Source organism: Camelus bactrianus, chromosome X, assembly GCF_048773025.1.
Source record: "Camelus bactrianus isolate YW-2024 breed Bactrian camel chromosome X, ASM4877302v1, whole genome shotgun sequence".
Taxonomy (NCBI): domain Eukaryota; kingdom Metazoa; phylum Chordata; class Mammalia; order Artiodactyla; family Camelidae; genus Camelus; species Camelus bactrianus.
This window is the reverse complement of record NC_133575.1, coordinates 43,833,918-43,852,954: the sequence shown is the minus strand read 5'-3', so window position 1 is coordinate 43,852,954 and position 19,037 is coordinate 43,833,918. Positions and strand designations below refer to the sequence as shown.

The 19,037-nt window shown below is 47.8% G+C and overlaps 1 protein-coding gene across 1 annotated transcript in view; it reads left to right on the top strand.

The window, feature by feature from the left end:
* Window positions 1-3,928: 3,928 nt before the first annotated feature.
* Window positions 3,929-19,037, top strand: part of STARD8 (StAR related lipid transfer domain containing 8) — a 74,082-nt gene continuing 58,973 nt past the window's right edge. The window contains exons 1-2 of the mRNA XM_045509183.2: window positions 3,929-4,132; window positions 17,878-17,911. Of these exons, the coding sequence (XP_045365139.1) occupies window positions 4,088-4,132; window positions 17,878-17,911 (79 nt within the window). The 5' untranslated portion in view covers window positions 3,929-4,087. The remainder of the gene's footprint in view (window positions 4,133-17,877; window positions 17,912-19,037) is intronic.

Below are 19,037 nucleotides of genomic sequence, written 5' to 3'. Positions count from 1 at the left end.
ATAAAATATATTAAAATAGGCTCTAAAATGTGTTATGTTAACATGTCTAATTTTTCATCATTTTTTTTTTAAATTAATGACCCAACCAACCCTCTTTAAATGTCCCAGTCCTAATTTCTAATACAATAAATATCCATAGATACAACCTATGTAATTAAAAACTCCTTGGTCTTTAAGAACATTTAATTGGATAAAGGGGACCTGAGAACAAAAATAGTCCAAGAAGGTTCTAGTAGGTCTCTGGCTTCATGTCTCATTCTGTACAGCCTTTGCCCTTCAATGGTCCCAGATGCAATCTGCTCAATACCTGGCAGAGAGAATAACACAGTGACCTTGGGAGAAAGGACATTCTTCCCAGCTCATGGGTCTCAGCCCTATCAGGCTTCTCTTCTTCCTCACCTGAGTTCCTTGGCACAGACCAGTGACTTGGGCCTTAAGCAAGACACACTATGGCAGGCAGTGCCAGTTCCTGGGTGGGGAAAGAGAGCAGCTGGTCCATTGAGGCTTAATGTGATAGCCTCCCTGTTTTGTCTGTCCACAGATTCCCAGCCCCTGCTGGTTCCTGCTGCTCTAATTACTCTAATCTCCAAACCCCTAAGCCCCAGCCAGACTCCCTCAACCTTCCCCACCCCCAGATCCCAGCCACCAAGAAAGCAGGCTTCATGCCTGTTATACCAATTATAGGAGGCCTTGGGTGTGAGGCGAGGGAGATACTCCCAGATTCAGAGCCCTCCATGGGGTGGGGGAGGGGCAAAAGGAGGAAAGAGAGGAGGGAAGATTTGTGTTGAATGTCAGGTTCTTTATGTCCCTTCTTCCTCTTTTTTAAATCTCATTTTATAGGTTTAAATTTATTTTTAATTGAAGTATAGTCAATTACAATGTTGTGTCGATTTCTGGGGTACAGCATAATGTTTCGGTCATACAGATACATACATATATTTGTTTTCATATTCTTTTTCATCATAGGTTACTACAAGTTATTGAATATAGTTGCCTCCTTCTTCCTTAATGACAAGCCTGGGAGATGAGTAAGGATCCTTTCCTCATCCTGTTATAGCCTGGGAAACTGAGGATCCTGGAGATAAAGCAACTTGTCTCTGGTGGTTACACAGCCCCAAAGTAGCTGGGATTGGATTTGAACTGAGGTCTAGATAATATCAAATCAATGCTCCTTCTGCTTTACCAGAAGCAGGGAGGGTCAGGAGCACCCAGGACAGGAAGAGGGGGCAAGAGAACTCACATCTATTGAACGCTTACTCTGTGCCCAGCATGGTGAGTGTAAGTGAATGTTATCCCAGTGACTCCTAACAGTAATCCCCTTATGTAAACAGCGAATCCACAGTTTATGGAGGAGGAAACAGACTTCAAGAAATGAAGTGGCTTTTCCAAGGGCATACTGATAACAGGTAGCAGAATCAGCATTCAAATCAAAGTCTGTCCAGTTCCAAAGTCTCGGGCCCTTCAATAATAACAAATAACATTTATTGAGGACATACTTTATACCAGGCACTGTCCTAAATGCTATAACTCATCTGTGATTAATTTTGGGGGCAAGATCCTGAGTTGAACAACCACGGAGTATCCATTAATCAGCTCATTCCTAGACCTAACAGGAACTCTGAGGTAGATGAACTAATGACTAAAACCATGGAGAAAGGCTCCGTGGAGACCAAAGATGCATAGTTCCTGTTTCTGTATTCTGTTTTCACCTTTTTTTTTTCTTTTTGGTTAATGAAGGAACTGGAGATTGAACCTAGGACCTCGTTCATGCTAAGCACATGCTCTGTCACTGAGCTATCCCCTCCCACTAACTCATTTAATCTAAACCTCTCAATCAAGTAGGTACTTTTATTCTCCCCCATTTGATAGATGTGGAAAGTAAGGCAATAAGAGGCCCAAGGTTGCCCAGTTAGAAAGTAACACAACTGGGATTTGAATCCAAGCAGTCCCCCTCCAGAATTCATGGTTTAATCACTGCACTCTCTTATCCTCAAGGCTACACCAGTGCGAGAGGCCCAGAAAGGAGACTGAAGTCTCCTGGTGTCTCAGGTCAGTGTGCCGTGCACTATTGCTTCCAGAATGAATGTCCAAAGGCACAGCTGGTGCATCTCCCCACAGGGGCTTGAATCTAAAGAAGGGGGTGAACTATAGGGAATAGGGGGCCATGTAGCCATTCTAGGAGGCCTGTGCTTCTGCTCCTGCTGTACAACCTTTCCTCCAGCAGTTACTCTGTGGTTCTCCATCCTCAAACCTCTGGCTGCAGGGTAGGAGGAGATACACACAAAGGAGGGAACACTACTCTGCCCTGGGTCTTTGTGTTACTCGCCATCCCACGCAGTGGGGGCTTCCCCTCATAAATGTGTGTGCAGTTGGAGGTGGGTGGGAAGAAACCACTTGCCTTGCCTCCGGCTGACTGTCATTTGGACAGGGCCCAACAGAACGGACATCTGAGATGGCCAAGAGGTCAGGGCTAGAGAGGAGGTGAGAGATCCATTATCACTAACCCCCAAGGGTACCAATGAGGAAACTGAGGGCCACAGAGTTATGTTGTAAGCAGAGCTGGAGGGATCATTACAGACCCTCGAGACAGACCTCTGGATCAAACCACAGATAAGGATGTCCTCAAACATAGGCAGAGGCTGGCTCAAAGCAGGCTTAAGACCTTCTAAGGCCCCAGGATTTGGCCCTTTGCCTGACCAGCTTGAGTCTCTGAAAGGGAAGTAGGGCCAGAGGGAGTAAGTTATTCTGGGCCTTATGATGACATGTACCCCTAGAGATGCAAGCCTGGCCCTTTGCCATGGGGTCCCTGGGAACCTTCTGGCCACCAGCCATGGCACCCTGCCTGCTGAGGCTTGGGGGCGAGGGGGCGGTGGAGAGTCGTTGCTTCTCAATGGCTTCTTGCCCAGAAAGCCTCTAGAAGTTCCTAGTACTAACTCTGTTTCCACTGAAAGAGCTGACTTCACTGCATCCAGAGCAGGGGTTTGAGAGCAGATTCCAGGCTAAACTTCTGGATCTGGAGAGTTCTGAGTATGGGAGTGGATAAAGGAGGGAAGCCATTGTCTCCTCGAAGAAACATTCAGGAAAGGATATAGAGTCAGGCTACCTGAGCTGGGAGAGAGCAGTGATGCCCTGAGGCAGAAGGATGGATGAAATGACCTTTGAGGGCTGGGGGTCTCTTTTGGGCATTCTCTAACTTCCTATAGTTTCCCAGAGCAGCACAGAAGTTCTGAGAGGAGCAGTAATTGTTGTCCAGAATGGAGTTTCTTCCAGACTTGCCCTCTGCCTAACCCTGAACGGGAGCCATACAACAGACTTGAGATTAAGAGACCTATGAGCCTGCCTCTCATTGTACAGCTGGGAAAACTGAGGCCCAGAAAGGAAAGGGGGGCCTCCCCAAAGTGCCAGAGTGAGTTATGATCCCCGACGTTAGGGCCAGGTGGGAGAATGATCCCATATCCTAGGATCCAGAGCCTTCTATCAAAGAAGGTTTCCTGAGGCCACAGACTTTCCCCTGCCACCAACTGTCTCCACAACTCCTGCCTGGGTCCTGCCCAGGTTGAGGGCTCTCCTCCCTGGGCCCTTTTCCTCGGCACTCTCTCCAATGCGCCTGTGTGGTCTGGGTTCTATCCAGAGGCCCCCAGGGAGGGCTGGGGTGTCACTCAGCAGGAGGCAGCAGGCAGGCCAGTGTGCAGGTGGCAGGCCGGTGTGCAGGGGAGCTGGCCAGTGGGCTGGATGCTCCAAGCTTGGGTAATGTTCGGGGAATTTCAGTTGGCACTGCTGTCCAGTCCCAGCCAACTGGTTAACGGTGCTGAGTTTGAATCGGTGACCCGCCTCCCGGTCCCTCCTCCTCAGCTAGCTTCTCTTCCTCCCTCCCTCCCTTCTTCCCTCCCTCGGGCCCTCCCCGGGAGGCGCGCCTGGAGTGCAGGCAAGCAGAGCTCAGGCCCGCCGCTGCTCTCCGCCTCTTCCCTCGGAGCTGGCTGATGGAGCACGGGACCAGGACTGGCTATCCCCAAGCCCCTGGTCCCCTGTAGCTTGGTCCCCAGAGAAGGGGAGGCTCGTGGGCCCTGCCAGTTCCCTGCACACCACCATGCCTCTGCTGGACGTGTTTTGGGCTTGCTTCAGGAAAGTGAAGGTAAGAGGCTGCCCAGACCCAGCCCATCCCACTGCTCTGGGTGGAAGGAGGCAGCTGGGGACCACTGCATGCTGGCTGGAAGGCAAATGGGCTTCTGAGACGGTCTTGTAGCTAGAAAGGCTTGGGTTCAAGTCTTGCCTCTGTCACTTAACCAGCTCTGTGATCTGTTGCTGCTTTCCCACGAAAATAAGTTGGCTAGCTGGCTTTTCTTTTAAAACCTGCCTCTATTGCTTCCCTGGCCTTACAACAAAGGTGAGATTCTTAATCTCTCTGAGCCTCAGCTGCCTCAGCTTTAAAATAAAGACAGGAGGGACACCAACCTCATAAGCTGGTGAGGTTAGTATTATTGTTTACATATTAAATATAGGCAGATGTAAGATGTAATGTGTATAAAGTTCCTAGTGCAATGCCTGGCATGTTGCATCCTTACAAATAATGAAAACTATTATTACTATTATTGTTACCAATTTCCATCAACATATATTAAGTACCTATGCTGTGCTAGGCACCATAAAGTTGCACAAAAACAAAAAGGGACATGGCTTCTGTCCTCAAAGAGGAGGCAACAAAAGTGACACATCTTTATCAAGCACCTACTCTATGCCATACATGAAGCTAGATAGTCATCCAATAAATGTTTGTTGAGTGTCTACTATATCCTGGGCACGGGGGATACACAAGCACAGCGGGACCCGTGAGGATGTGGAAGGTGTGATTTCTGCTCTCAAGAAGCAGGGAACTGATATCTATTTAGTATCTGGTCTAGACACTGTCAGTTCATTAACTGTGGTGGGAAACTTCACCACAAGCCATTTTTTTCCCTCTTTTATAGATGGGGAAGGTCACTGTGAATGATTAAGAAATATTCACAAGGTCACCCAGATATGACTGGGCAGAGCTGGGATCTGAACTCCTGAGTCCGTACTCTTCTTGACACTATGTGATTTCCCACAGCTGAACTCGGGAGAGAGACTTTTCAACAACCAGCCTGACGATATAGAAGATAAGATGAAAGTCAGGCTGGGACCGTTGGAGGGACTTGGAGAGGTTTCACAGGATGCCACATTTGGGCTGAGACTGAAGCTTGAAGGAAGAGTTTGTCAGTCGCACAGTGGGGGAAGGGCATTCCAGGCATGCCGGGCAGAGGGAACTTCGTGAGCAAGAGTCTGGAGGCAGTTAAGTGGTGGTGGGTTGGGGGAAGGGCTGGTTTTGTTATTTGTCTCAAGTGCAGGGTCTGAGGGGAGACGAATCAAAGAGGGGGAACCAGGGGCTGCCTCCCATAGAGGGAAGGGTATAGTTCAGTGGTAAAGTGCGTGCCTAGCATGCATGAGGTCCTCGGTTCAATCCCCAGTACCTCTATTAAAATGAATAAATAAACCTAATTATCCCCTTGCCAAAAAAAAACAAAACAAAAAGGGTTTGAAGTTGATCATCCCTAGTAAAGGTCCCAAATGAGACTGTCACTCAGCTAGGGTGAAATGAGAAAAGAATGAGGCTAATGTCATGCAGTTTTCAGAAAGCTAACCTAATTCAACTTAAAGGACCATTCTTTATTTGGAAATGATTATGTCTTGTTTATGGGGATGGGGTTCCAATGATCCTTCCTTTATGAAATAGGAGTGTGAGATTTTTTTAAATGTCTGTCCTCAGCAAAATTGAAAAAAATAATTTGCAACACACTGGCTGTTCCCCTACTTATTTATTTAAAAATTATCTTCCTCCATCCATGAAATTCCAAAGTCTGGGGACTGTTGTTTTAGGGGATAGGGGAGGATTTCTGTGAAGTAGGGACAGTTTTAAGTGGACAGTTTTAAGGAAAGAACTCCAGAGGTCTTGGGCGGAAATGGCGTGGAGGAGCCCGAGTGGTGATGTGGAGGCCAGGAAGGTGGCTGACATGGCAGTGAGGATAGTGGGGGAGGAGATGAAGAGAGATGGAGCTAATGATACGAACAGGGCAAGGGGGAAGTGAAAGTGCCAGTGAGGTCTGACGTCATACTGGCACCACTGTCCACTCCCTGATTAACCATTCTGGGTGCTTGGCATGGATTTAAATCCCTTTGTGCTCATTACCTCCAATCTGTCAGACTCCTAGCAAACACTCCTAATCTCTGTCAGCCTCTTAGAAATTGTTGCGGTAGGAGAACCCCAAGAGAAAATCAAGGACCTCTATACCAGGTCCCAGACACTAGTACACATGCACACATTCACTCAGGTGCATGTCCGCAGATATGAAACGTGCACATGCATTTGTGCACACTCTTAGCTACACACCCATATGCACAGACACGCCATTCAAGCGTGTGCACCCACACATACACACATACAAGCAAACGCACATAAGCGCACATGCACACAGACGATGCATATCGACATGCATATGGACTCACACACATATGCCCACAGGCACATACAAAGGTCGGCACACACAAAGGTAAGCACACATACACACAAATACATCCTCTCCCATGCACAAGCTTGCAGGGACACACACCAAATAATGGAGACTGTCAGAAGTATGCATCCAGTAGAAAGGCACACGTGCACGCACAGAGCTGTGTCAGACATGAATCAACACACGGCTAGATCTCAGGGGTCAAAGTCAGCCTGCCAGACCAACACACATTTGACACACTTGAGTTTCATGGCTCCTTTTCCAATGCTGCTGCTTTGAGGTCCCAGTCAGATAGTCAGGCCTTCTGGGCTTGCAAACTGAGTCAAAGATATGGGCTGCTCTGAGCCACCCTCTCTCTCTGAGCCAGGTCCCCTGGTGAGAAATGGTATGACTGTGTGGAAAAGGGGCTGTGGCACATGCAAGAGCTGACTTTGGGGAGGGGCTGAAGGGTGACACCTCGGAAGTCAGTGATGCCAGGAATGTTGCAAGAGGTCAGGCCAGGGCCAACAACTGCTTTGAGCTGCACTGGGGTTAGGGACAGCCAAGGGGCAAGGCATTTGGAGGTGAGATGAATCCAGTGTAAATAGTTCTGTACATGTCTGATGTGATGCATCTTCCCTGGAGGCCAATGGGGATCAAGAAGTTATCCATGGCTTCTCAGCACAGCACTATGCACACATACGAGTCCTCCCAGCCTCACACCCATACTTGTACACACGGGACTGTTTTTTGACATGTCCTTTTGCCCTACTCCAGCACCTAGCATGGTGTGATGCATGTAACGAGTGCCCAGGACACGGATCCCGTCTCATGTGACTCACTTTGGATCAGGTGGGCATATCAGGTCCTGGAGGGCACTAGCCCAGGAGATGGAGAATCCAGTTGGAGCTCCATCTCATCTCCAGATGACTTTGAGAGAGTCATTACTCCTTGCTGTCCCTCAGTGATTTCCCCTTATAACAGAGGTAGGTGGTCACACAATTATCAGAGATGGAGAGGTCCAGAGAGGTCATCTGTTCCTCCCTCCCTCTTCCTCCCTCCAAACTACCAAGGAGGAAACGGAGGCTTGAAGAGGGAAAGAGATGTGCCCCAGGTCACCCAGAGGGTCAGGATACCGCTGGATCTACCCACAGTCTGTGCAGTAGATTGTAATCTCCCTACTTGTTCTGTGGCAAAATCCAAAGACAACTTGTCTCTGGTAGAATGTGACAGCAGTCTCAGGTGCAACGTCTGTACACATGCCGCACACACACACACATAAATGCACGTGGTGATAGGTGGTAAGTCGTTCTCACCTACCTGCTTCTATGGGAGGCAAAGCAAATCACAAACAGAAAAATCCCTTGTAAACTGGGAAGTTTCATTGAGGTTAGCCACCCAGTCAGGGTCCAACAGGGTACAGCACTCTTACCCACATCCTTAGTCACACATATGAGCGCATTGGTGCATGAGGGCTCTCCCGAGTTCACCCAAGGACACCTTCTCAAGCCCCCTCTTCTGTTTGCGCTCCAGCAGTGTGTGTGGGACTTTCACATGGCTGTTCTTATGCCTGGCTGCCTGGGCACCTGTTCATAGGGCGCCTGCTTTCAGGCCCCCTCCACAGGCCCACGTTCATGTGGACACAGACACTCATGTGAACACATGTCCTCACATGTGCTTGGTCTCACCCCAGGCCCTCTCTGCCCCCAGGCCAGCTACAGCTTCCCAGTCTCTACCCAGAATCAGCCTGGCAGGATATGGGATTGAAAGTGTGATAATGATCAAGTGATCCAGCAGTTCCACTCCCAGCCTCCAGGATATCTCTACTTTTCCAGACGTTGGCCCTGGCAAGGCCAGTTGGCCACAGGCCATGTGTATTTGTTGGTTTGTATAGAAACTCTCCAATACTTCTGGGTGCCATTCTCACATTCCATGTAGGAGTCCTCTCTCTCATATCTCACCAGGAGGATGGCCAGACACTGTTGCACACCTCCAATGATGTGGAGCTCACCACCTCCTCAGAGAGCCTGTTTCATTTCAGGACACTGCTGCAAGACCCTAAATCAACCTAAGTGTGTGTATGTGTATGTGTGTGTGTGTAGGTGGTAGTGTACACGTGTACATCTGAGACTTGGACATACAGCCACTTCTCAATTACTGGGGCCAAAGAAAAGAAGTATGACATGACTCCCAAGTGATGGGGCAAACTACCTACCAAGGGTAAGACAAGGTCCTATTCCCCATAGAAGGAGGCTTCACCTCTCAGGGCCCCCCTCTGAAGTTCCACAGCCCAGTCAAATAATGTGTCTGAGCTGAGTGGTGGATACTGTCTCCCAACATGGGTGAAAAATCCACACTGTGTGTTGTCCAGGTGTGGCTAATTGTGAATCACCTAGGCATTGACAGATGCCCCATACCTGTGAGGCACAGGTCCATGGGCTGAAGTGAAAGAATGTTGAAGGTTATTGGCACAGATGGACTTAAACATAGATGTGAGTTGATTTCTGGGTGATCTGGGAAGCTTTCCAAGAGGAGCTTCTGGTTCCCAATAGAAGGCAGCTTGGGTGGCGGAAAGAACACTGGACATGGAATCAGACTTACCTGGATGTCATGCACACCTCTGCCACGTCTAGGCTGAATTGTCTTTGTCAAGCCACCTCTCTTCAGCAGATAAGACTTCATGCAGTTGCCAATGAGGTGACGTACATACAAGCCTGGCACATGGCAGGTGTGCAGTTGGATCAGAATCTGAAAGGATGATCTTTGTCGGAAAAGAGAAGGGAGCTTTCTTCGGAGAAGAGTAAGGTTGGAGACAGGTGAACGGGAGGCACAGAGCTGGGGATTCGCCCTGGATGTAAGGATTAGGTGTGAATGGTAATGGGAGGTGGGGCCAAAATAAGAGACTTGCAAATTTGTGTGTGGGAGTGGGACTTTGGTGCTCTTGATGCAGTGGAAAGACCAGGACCTCTAGAATAAGAAGACAGGAGTCAAGCCCTTCACTGAGTCACAGCTTGTTAGCTGTGTGACCTTGGGAAAATTACTTTACCCTTCGGAACTTTAGTTTCCTGTTCTGCGAAATGAAACTAATGATTGTACCCACCTCATAAAGCTATAACGGGACTTCAGTGAGTGAATATGTATAAAGTGCTTAGAAAAGGACATAGTTAGTGAGCATTAAGCATTTTTACTATTTATACACTGGGGAAAATGATAATCCCTACCTCATAGGGCTGTGGTGAGGATCACATGAAATCATGATGACAAGATCTATTGAAATGTTTATTTACTGCTATCTTGAATGAAATGGGGGGGGGTGTTTCCCTAGGCTGTGAATAGCCTTGAGAAATTCATTCCTTCACCCATTAACCAAGCACTATTTATTCAGGGCCTACTATGTGCCAGGGCCTGAGGAGAGAGCTAATGGATAGCAAAATAACTGGAGGTCCATAACCTCCTGGAGTTTCCTGACTAGTGGATATAAAATGAGACTTTCTTATACTCCAACCCCCAGATGCCTTGTTCATGGGTCTGACTGATTCCATTCCAGAAAAATTTCATGGTATGAAACCGTTCAGTCAGTTAACAATTTTAGTCTATGTAGCACCAGTGCCTGGCAATCCCGCTTAGTCCTCAAGGCAAAAGAATGGAGTCCAGGATACTTCCTGCAACAGCACAGCCAGAACAATCTTGAAAGTGGGCCCAGCCTAGGGAGGGGATGGGGAACCTCCAGAATTTGCCTGACCTGGACTCCTAATCCTGGCCCTTCTCCCCCTGTTGCCTCGTCTCAGCACAATTGGTGAGGTTTGCTCAAGAGCCATCTAAGATTGGACACTCTTTGTTCTGGGGAAATGGGAGAGATGGGAATGAGCACTGGGGATGTGAGACGGGGAATAAGAAGCAAGGCTTTGACTCTGACTTGTGTCTTGGGTACAAATTCTTACTTTGCCTTCAGCTTCTTTGGTGCCAAAAAGAGGATGAGTGGGGGCTGCTGGGGGTGGAGAACACGCCTGATGATATGGCTGGTGGAGGCAGAAGTAAGTGGGAAAGCCTGCAGATTGGGAATGCCGGCTCCATTTTTTTCCCCCAAAGCACTACAGAAAGTTAGAACTAATATTAGCGAACACGTGTAAAGCACATACTATGTGGTAGACACTGATCCAAGCCCTTCACATATATTAACTCATTTCGCCATCACAATCACTCTGCAAGGCAAGTGCTATTATTCTCAGCATCCTCATTTTTCTTCAACAACAGAACATTTTCGAAACTTACCCACGGCCACACAGCTGTTCAGTGATAAACTTGGGATTTTAAACCCAGGTAATCAAGGTCCAAAGTCCATCCACTATGATTATATAATCTGTGCCTCAGTTTTTCTGCCTATCCAATGAGGAAGGTTTTAAATTGGTTTATCTCAGAAAGTCCTTCCATGTCTCTGAACTTCCAGGCCAAGTGAGGAAAAAAAAAAAAAAAAACTCTGCTCCCCAAATGTCAGTGATTTCCACTCAAGGTCCCTGGAGAGGGGAGCTGAGCCCAGGCTCAGAGAAATGAGCTGGCCCTCCCCGCAGCCCCCAGGGCTGGAGAACAGCTGGAGGTCTGGGAAGCTCTGGGAACCAGGGCCTGGCCTGCATTTCCAAGTCACCAGGAACAATAACAGGGAGCAGCGGCTCAGGCAGCCCATGCTAGGATGTGGGGGCAGAGGTTTCACAGTGGGGTTGGGGAGCCGAACTCCTGGACCCTACCCCTCTGGCCCACCCCTGAGCCGCTGTGGCTGCCAAAGACCTTGGAGTTCAGTTAGACCAGCAGCAACAAGGCTGGGGCTGCCAAGGGGCAGAGGAAAAGAAGTCTTGCATTTAGGGAGTGGGGCTTGGGTCCCTGGAAATGGGTGTGGGTTGACTTTCCCTGGTCTTTCCAGCTCCCCTGGCCAAGTTCCCCTGGGAACTTGAGAGAAGAATGTGACCTCATGAGACAGAGCAGTAGCTGCTAGAAGGTTCTGCTTCCTCTTCCTCCCTCTGAGTCTCAGTTTCCTCATCTGTGACACAGGGAGAATGGTCCCCACTTCATAATTGATTGCCATGATGACTTATAGGAAAGGGCCTGACACATAGGAGGTACTCAGAAAAGCTGAGGCAAATTTGAAGATAGATTGTGGATGGCTCTAGGTGACCCCAAGCCTGTGGATTGGGTCCTCAATTTCCTCATCCATAAAATAGGGAGAAATTTTACCTGCCTGAGGAGAGCCCAGAAATAGGGGCATCCTGTGGAGATAAAAAGACAGTAGAAAACACTGATGTTACTACCCTGAGGCTCAGGAAGTGAGTTGTTTAGGCCATTCCTCCCATGCCTCCCATCCCCTCCCACTCCCCCACCCACTGGCCAAACTAGTTCAGAGTCTGGAAGAGAGGTTCTATTCCACCCTGGAACCACTGTCTCTTCCCTCCAGTCCCTTCCTGCATTCACCCTGTCTAAGGCTTCTCTCCAGGAAGGACTCCCAAGCTCTGGGCAGGAAGGAGGGTCCCTGTTGGCTGGTGGGAAAGTCAAGTCTTTGGGATATAACATTCCTGAGATTATCCAGAGGACCCCTGGGGGTTGCAGCTGTTCACTCTCTCCTCTCTGGCCCAGCTCTCCACCCGCTGTGGAGGCTGGGAGGGCAGTAAGGCCAGAGGTTGGAGAAGGCTGGCGGGAGGGGGGGCCCAAAGGCAAGGAGTCAGGCCGAGAGTTATCCTACAAGCCAAGTGAGGACTGGGGAGCAGGGAAGGAGGAAAATAGGTAGGAAATAAGGCCAAAAGAGCCCAAGGCAGCAGGAACTTCTGACATCGGGTGAGTTACAATATGATACACAGATAAGCATCCCTGAAGCTACAGGTTGGGTACCCTTTTGAGGGTGAGTGAGTGACTGGGGTATTAGACCACCATAGTTCTGGAGGCAAGGATGGGGGAGGAGAGAAGAGTCAGGACTTCTGAGAGGCTCGCACACTCTAAGCTAGTCTGGGACAGCTCGCATCCTCCAAGAAGGGGCAAAATCCCCTCTGGGAATTCCTCAAGATGCTCTCCCAGACTCTGAGTTCTACAAAGGCCTTCTGGAAGTCCTTTCTTCTATCATCCTTTCCCAGCTGGGCTTGTCACTCACTCTCTTCCTTGTGATGAAAGGATAAGAATTGTCAGGGACCCACCTATCATTATAGACAAGTCTGTGGCCCAGCAAAAAACTGGTCAAAGGCACATGGTCAGGCTCAGACTGCCTGCTGTCAGTCAGTCCCACTTTAAACCGTCTCCTCTGCCCTTTCCAGGGAAGAGATTGGCATTCTTTGGGGCTGCAAGTGCCTCACTCTCAGCAGATATCACACCCTGAACAGGAGAACTGGGGTGGGGTTTAAAAGTGACACCATGACACCAAGGCTCCAGTTGAGGACCTGGTGGTAGGCTCGATCCAGCCCCAGCTTCTACACTGCCCTCCATGCAGCCAGCTAGCTCCACACCGGACTGTGAGCTCTTTTAGGGACCTTCCCCTTTTAAGATCTGGACCAACACCACCCTTATTCTAAGCCTAGCCTAGAGGAAGTGGGCTGAGTGCATAGAACACACAGGTACTCTCATACACGTACAAGGAGCCAAACCCACTGCATCCCCTCCGGACAGAGAGACCCCCAAGGGATAGGAAATAGCCACTGAGGGATCAGGGGAGACTGCCTCCCATAGTAGCCACAGTCTGTGTTGGCAACACACAGGCTGGGCCTGGGGGCGGTGAGAGCCCACTCAAGAGGGAGGGAGGGTCAGGCAGTGAATAGGGCTCTGTGTGGCCCAGCTGAGAGGGCTGGGGGAGGCTGGAATGTCAAGAACGTGCTTTCATGACTGACCCAGGCTGGAGCCTGTGGAACTGGGCTGGCCGTGGCCTGAGGGGGAGCAGAGAAGTCAGGCAAGGAAAGGACGAAAAGTCCCCTTAGGCCTGCCCTCAGATAGCAGGGCAAGGGCTGGTCGTAGAGCCTGCAGGCCCAGCAGAGAGGATGCTGGGAAGGTGAGCTCCAAAGCGGCCACTTATGCTGAGGACCCCTCCGGTCTGGACAGAGCCTGTCAGTAGCCTTTGCAGCTGGTCTTCAGACCACTCCTTTCAGAGCTCCTGACTTCTCACCTGGCAACTACAGAAAGTGCTCGGCTAAAACCAGAGAAGGCAGAAAAAGACAAGAAACAGAACAGACGTAGGGAGTGGAAAACTGTCAACAGCTCTCAGTTTCCATCCCTCTTTGGGCTTTAACTCTATCTTCTTCCCTCTTTCAACAGGATTCCCTTTTTTCTCTCCAAAATTTTTTAAAATTATTTTTTAATTTTAAAATGTTTATTTGTTTATTTTTAATTGTATAGTCAGTTACAATGAATCCATTTCTGGTGCACAGCATAAAGTCTTAGTCATGCATATACATATATATATTCCTTTTCATATTCTTTTTCATTATAGGTTACTACAAGATATTGAATATAGTTCCCTGTGCTGTATAGAAGAAACTTGTTGTTTATCTATTTTATATATAGTAGTTAGTATCTGCAAATCTTGAACTCTCAATTTATTCCTACCCACTCCCTTTCCCCCCTGGTAATCACAAGTTTGTTTTCTATGAGTCTGTTTCTGTTTTGTAAATAAGTTCATCTGTTTTGTCTGTTTGTTTTTTAGATTCCACATATAAGTGATCTCATATGGTATTTTTCTTTCTCTTTCTGGCTTACTTCACTTAGAATGACATTCTCCAGGAACATCTATGTTGCTGCAAATGGCATTATTTTATTCTTTTTTATGGCTGAGTAGTATTCCATTGTATAAATATGTCACAGCTTCTTGATCTGTCTCTGTCTAGCCACTCCATCTCCTACTAGATTGCAAGCGCCTCGAGGGCATATCCTCTTGGGTGCAAGTTTGCATCTGCAGGCCCCCCATAGTGCCTACTTCACTGTTGTGAGCAGATGCTCCACAGACACCTCAAGTTCCAGAGGTCCAAGATGAGATTCATTGCAAAAGGAAGATTCCCCTGCTACCTACTACCAACTAGGCCTTTTCCTCTGTTCCAGACCTCAGTTACTTGCACCCTCATGCACCCAGTTGCCCAGGCCAAAAACCTTTGACTCCTCCTGGACTCCTCTCTAATCCTTCTACATCCTATGATTTACTGTGGTTCTACTATGTAGACAGTTCATATATTGGTCCATTCCTTTCTATCTCAAAGGCCACTGCCCCAATCTGCTCCAGCCTTCCTGTCTCTAGTTTTGCCCTAACCTCTCCCACCCTTATTTCCCATCTAGTCTTCACTCAACAGAGTACCATCCTGAAACATAAGCTTGACTTTGTTACTTCCTTGATTAGGCCCCTTCAGTGGCTCCCCACTGGGCTCTGGAGGAGGTTCAAGTTCTATCACACTGATCTACAAAGTTCTCCAGGGTCTGGCCCTGACCTGCTGCTCCACACACATTTCTTGCTCTCCACTGGGCACTCTGCTCTCCAGCCAGACTATACACATGCTTCCACACCTCCCTGACTTCTATGCTCTTCCTTCTGTCTCCCATGCTCTTTTCTAGCTCTTAAATGGAATTGTGATGATTTGTGCATATGGCCTACCCCTGGACTCCACTTGGCTGTGAAGTCCTTAAGGGCAGGGAACATGTCTGATTTATCTGAATCCCTAAGGACCTGGCACGGGGCTTGGCCCTTAGAGGCTCATAGTGAGTAAATGAATGAATGATGAATGAATGAATGAGTGACCACTGGATGGGAATACTGTTGCTGCCAATCCTGATCTTCTTCCAGAATGTCTATTTCTGCAACTGCTGGCCTCCTGGCTCCCATGTTCAGAATCCTCACATGAGAGGAATATGTTCTACAACCAGGAAACAAACAAACAAACAAACAAACAAAAACCCTTCACTCTGTCACAAAACTCTCTGACATAAAAGTTCATACCTCATTTTCCCCTGTAAGCCTTTCAGCTATCAAAATAGTATCAGAGTGGGTTGGGGGTATAGCTCCATGGTAGAGTGTGTGCTTAGCATGCACAAGATCCTGGGTTCAATCCCCAGTACCTCCATTTAAAAAAAAAAAGCTGCATGTATTTCAAAATAGCACCAGGATCAGAGTCCAAAGCAGAGTGGGCCTCATAGTCCTGGTTGAGGCCAGGTTATCCTGGACCCCACAGAGAAAAGAATAGGATGCAATAAACCTGGAAGCCCCATAAGCCCAAAGTGTAAACTTGGTTCTGACATTTACTAGCTGTGTTGCCTTGGGTAAGTCATTTCACTCTCTGGGCTTCATTTTCCTCATGTGACACATGAGGAAATAAATATATATATTTATTTATATATATATAAATATAATAAAACCCACCATGTTTGTGATGGTCGGACAAGGTTACTTATTTGCAATCCATAAATTCCTGTACATATTTAAAGCCTAATTAGCTCCTGAACGATATCTTATACTTATAGTGGGTGAGGGGGTAGGGTGGGAGGGGAGGGAATTTAATGTGAATAAAACAGGATTGCATAGTAACAGTCTGTCCTACCCATCAGCTCATCTCCCAGTTTTCAGAACTGTCACATTAGAACCTCTTGGGGACCTGCTTCTGCCTTCTCTCCTACTCTCTCAGCCTTTCTTTTTACTGACCTTTTGTCCACCACTGAGACCTTTATTGACTTGCTCAATCATGGGTCCACTTTGCAGCTTTGTAGGAGAATTTTTTATCTTTCCCTCTCTATTAGTCTTTCCCCTCTTGTCACACCTATCTCATTCTAGAACTCTCCATCGCCTTCACACTAACTTCCCTTGAGGATTTTGCGATGAACACTAGATGGGAGCACCTCTTACCTTTCCTCTCTCTTGTGGCCAATTGTGGATTGAAGATTCACCAGGTCATCTTGTAGTCTACAAGGATGGATCTGACCTTTGGTTATTTCAGGGTGATCTAGGGCTACAAATCATCATAGTCAAGTATCTGTACCTGGTGTGACCATCACTGTGTAGGGGTAAGAGAGATGACAAATTCTAGGGCAATTCCTCTCCTGATAACCTTTTGGTTGGTTTAGAGACTGGCTGCATGAAGGTAGGAGAACAGGCAAGAAAACTCCTCTACTTCTAAGGGGAATCCTTCTTTCTTTCTTTCTTTAACTATTGAATTAACATCTCTACCACTATCAATTTAGCCCAAGCCACCAACATTGCTTACCTGTACTACTGTAAAAACCTTCTAAGAGATCTCCCTTCTCCCACTCGAGCTCTATGATGCATTCTCCACACAGCAGCCAGAGTGATCTCTTTATGGCAGAAGTCAGATCTTGCCATTCTCCTCTTCTTTTTGCCATTCTCCTGATTATTTGAATCACAGCCAAAATCCTCACCCTGGCCTTCAAAGTGCTGCATAATTCGGCCCTTGACTCTCTAAACCTTTGCCTGAAATCTTCTGCACCTAGATCGACACATTGCTGGATCCTTCTTGTCATTCAAGCCTCTGCTCAAAGTTCAGCTCCTCTAAGAGATGCTCTCTGATCACCTTTTCTAAAGCCTCCTCCCCCCACCCATGTCTCCTACCCTATCACTCTACCTCATCTTGTTTTTTAAAGTTTCTCTTTCTTGGTTCTTAGTGATGTCTGAAATGTCCTTATTGATTTATTTGTTTACCTATTTATTGTTTATCCCTGCTCCCTGAGGACAGGGTCCTTATCTGTCTAAACCACTACTATATCCTTAGTGTCTAGCATAGTGTAAGGCATGGGTGTTCTAGAAATATTTCTTAAATTAATTAATTTATAATATGCTTCATCATTTTAAAGACGCTCTTGCATCTATTAATTTCTCACAAAGCCTTTGAGGTTGGGATTATTACAATCCTAGTCTTCGAGATGCAGAAGCTGAGGCTCAAGAGGTTATGGGTCATGTCCAATATTACATAATCAATAAGTAGGGGACAGGAGCCCTAAAATTGAGCTTTCCAACTCCAAATACTGATTTTTCTACCAACATCGCATTCCTTGCTTCTTACCTGGCTGATGCTATACCCAAGATGGTTTGTTCCAAGCAAATGCTTGTCAGGACTTGAAATAGTACTGTGACCTGCACAGACTGCCTCTGATTTCCTGACTTGGGGTGTTCTCTATTCCACAAGAGTGACGTGAACCAGTGGACTGGGAGATGGTATTATGGAATGAGCAGCCAGGACTCTGGGCTTCTGAGCTTCCCTTTGCTCCCTCTTTGTACTTCATTTCCCTCTTCTGTAGGCCTCTGTGTGTCTTTCTGTAAAATGGGTAGATTGAACTTGCTGATTTCAAAGATTCCTTGAGTTCTGACATTGCTTGGGGCTCTGCAATGCCTTGATTTCTTCTTTTTTTTTTTTTTTTTCAGTGTTTCCCATTGCTGCAGGGGAGGAAGAATGCTGGTAAGTGCCTGAGATGGGGCTCACAAGTGGTGTGCGATGGCACTGAGCTTCTCAGTGGTCCTCAGAGACTAGCTGATCAGGTCCCTGGAAGGTGGAGCTGTTGGCCTAGATGCCGAGGCTGGAGATGTCCTCTGTCTCCCTCCAGTGGGCATTTCCTGGGCTCCTCAGCCTGGTCTTTTGGAAGTGAGTGGGGATGCAGAACTTCTCTCTTTCTCACATGAAAGGTTTTCTCCGGTCTGGGAGCCCAGGGAGGGCTCTCCCTGTAGAGCTATCAGCAGGTGGCAACCACCCACATTCTCCCCTTGTTCTCAGATGCCTTCTTTCCACTGGGAGGTATATTAGGGGCCGGAGATTCATTGGGAAAGGGAACAGGTAAGGGGAGGTTGAAAGAAAGAGACTTGTTATTTGGCATTCAGTGTCTGTGATATTCCCAACACTGGCTTTCAGTGGAAGACTTCCAAGAGGGTGACTTAGGAGTGAAGGGATATATATAACTGACTGCTTATCTGCCTTCTGCCTCTGGTGTCCTACTTGGGTGTGGACAAGTGGGTGGCATTCTGGAGTGACTCCCTTCTGTTGAAGAGGACACAGTTGTCTAGAGGGGGATGGCTGCTTTGGGGAGAAGGAGAAAGAAGGATGCTGGCCAGGAGTGAATTTGCTGCCAGAGCCTGAACTCCTGGCATCAGCTGGGCTTTGCTGAGGTCATCTAGGTCATCTTCCTGGCTCCAGTCCAATCTCAGCCATTCCCACCAGCTTCAGTTTTTCATCAGGATGAGCTCATGACTTGAAAGAGCATGGCTGCGAGATGGCAATGAGGGCTGGGGGTCAACAAAACAGAAAGGCACCAATGAAGAAGTGGCATGCAGGGGGAGGGTATAGCTCAGTGGTAGAGCATGTGTTTAGCATGCACGAAGTCATGGGTTCAATCCCCAGTACCTCCATTAAATAAATAAATAAACCTAATTATCTCCTCCCTCCCCCAAAAAATAAAAAATAAAAAGTGGCATGCTGAGGGCCTCTGCAAGGCATCTTGGGAAGATTTTGGAAGAGACAACTTGAGCCCTTGCTTCCGGGGGCCTCCCCAAGTCACTGGAGCTGGTTTGGAAACAGTCTTACCAGGAGGCGG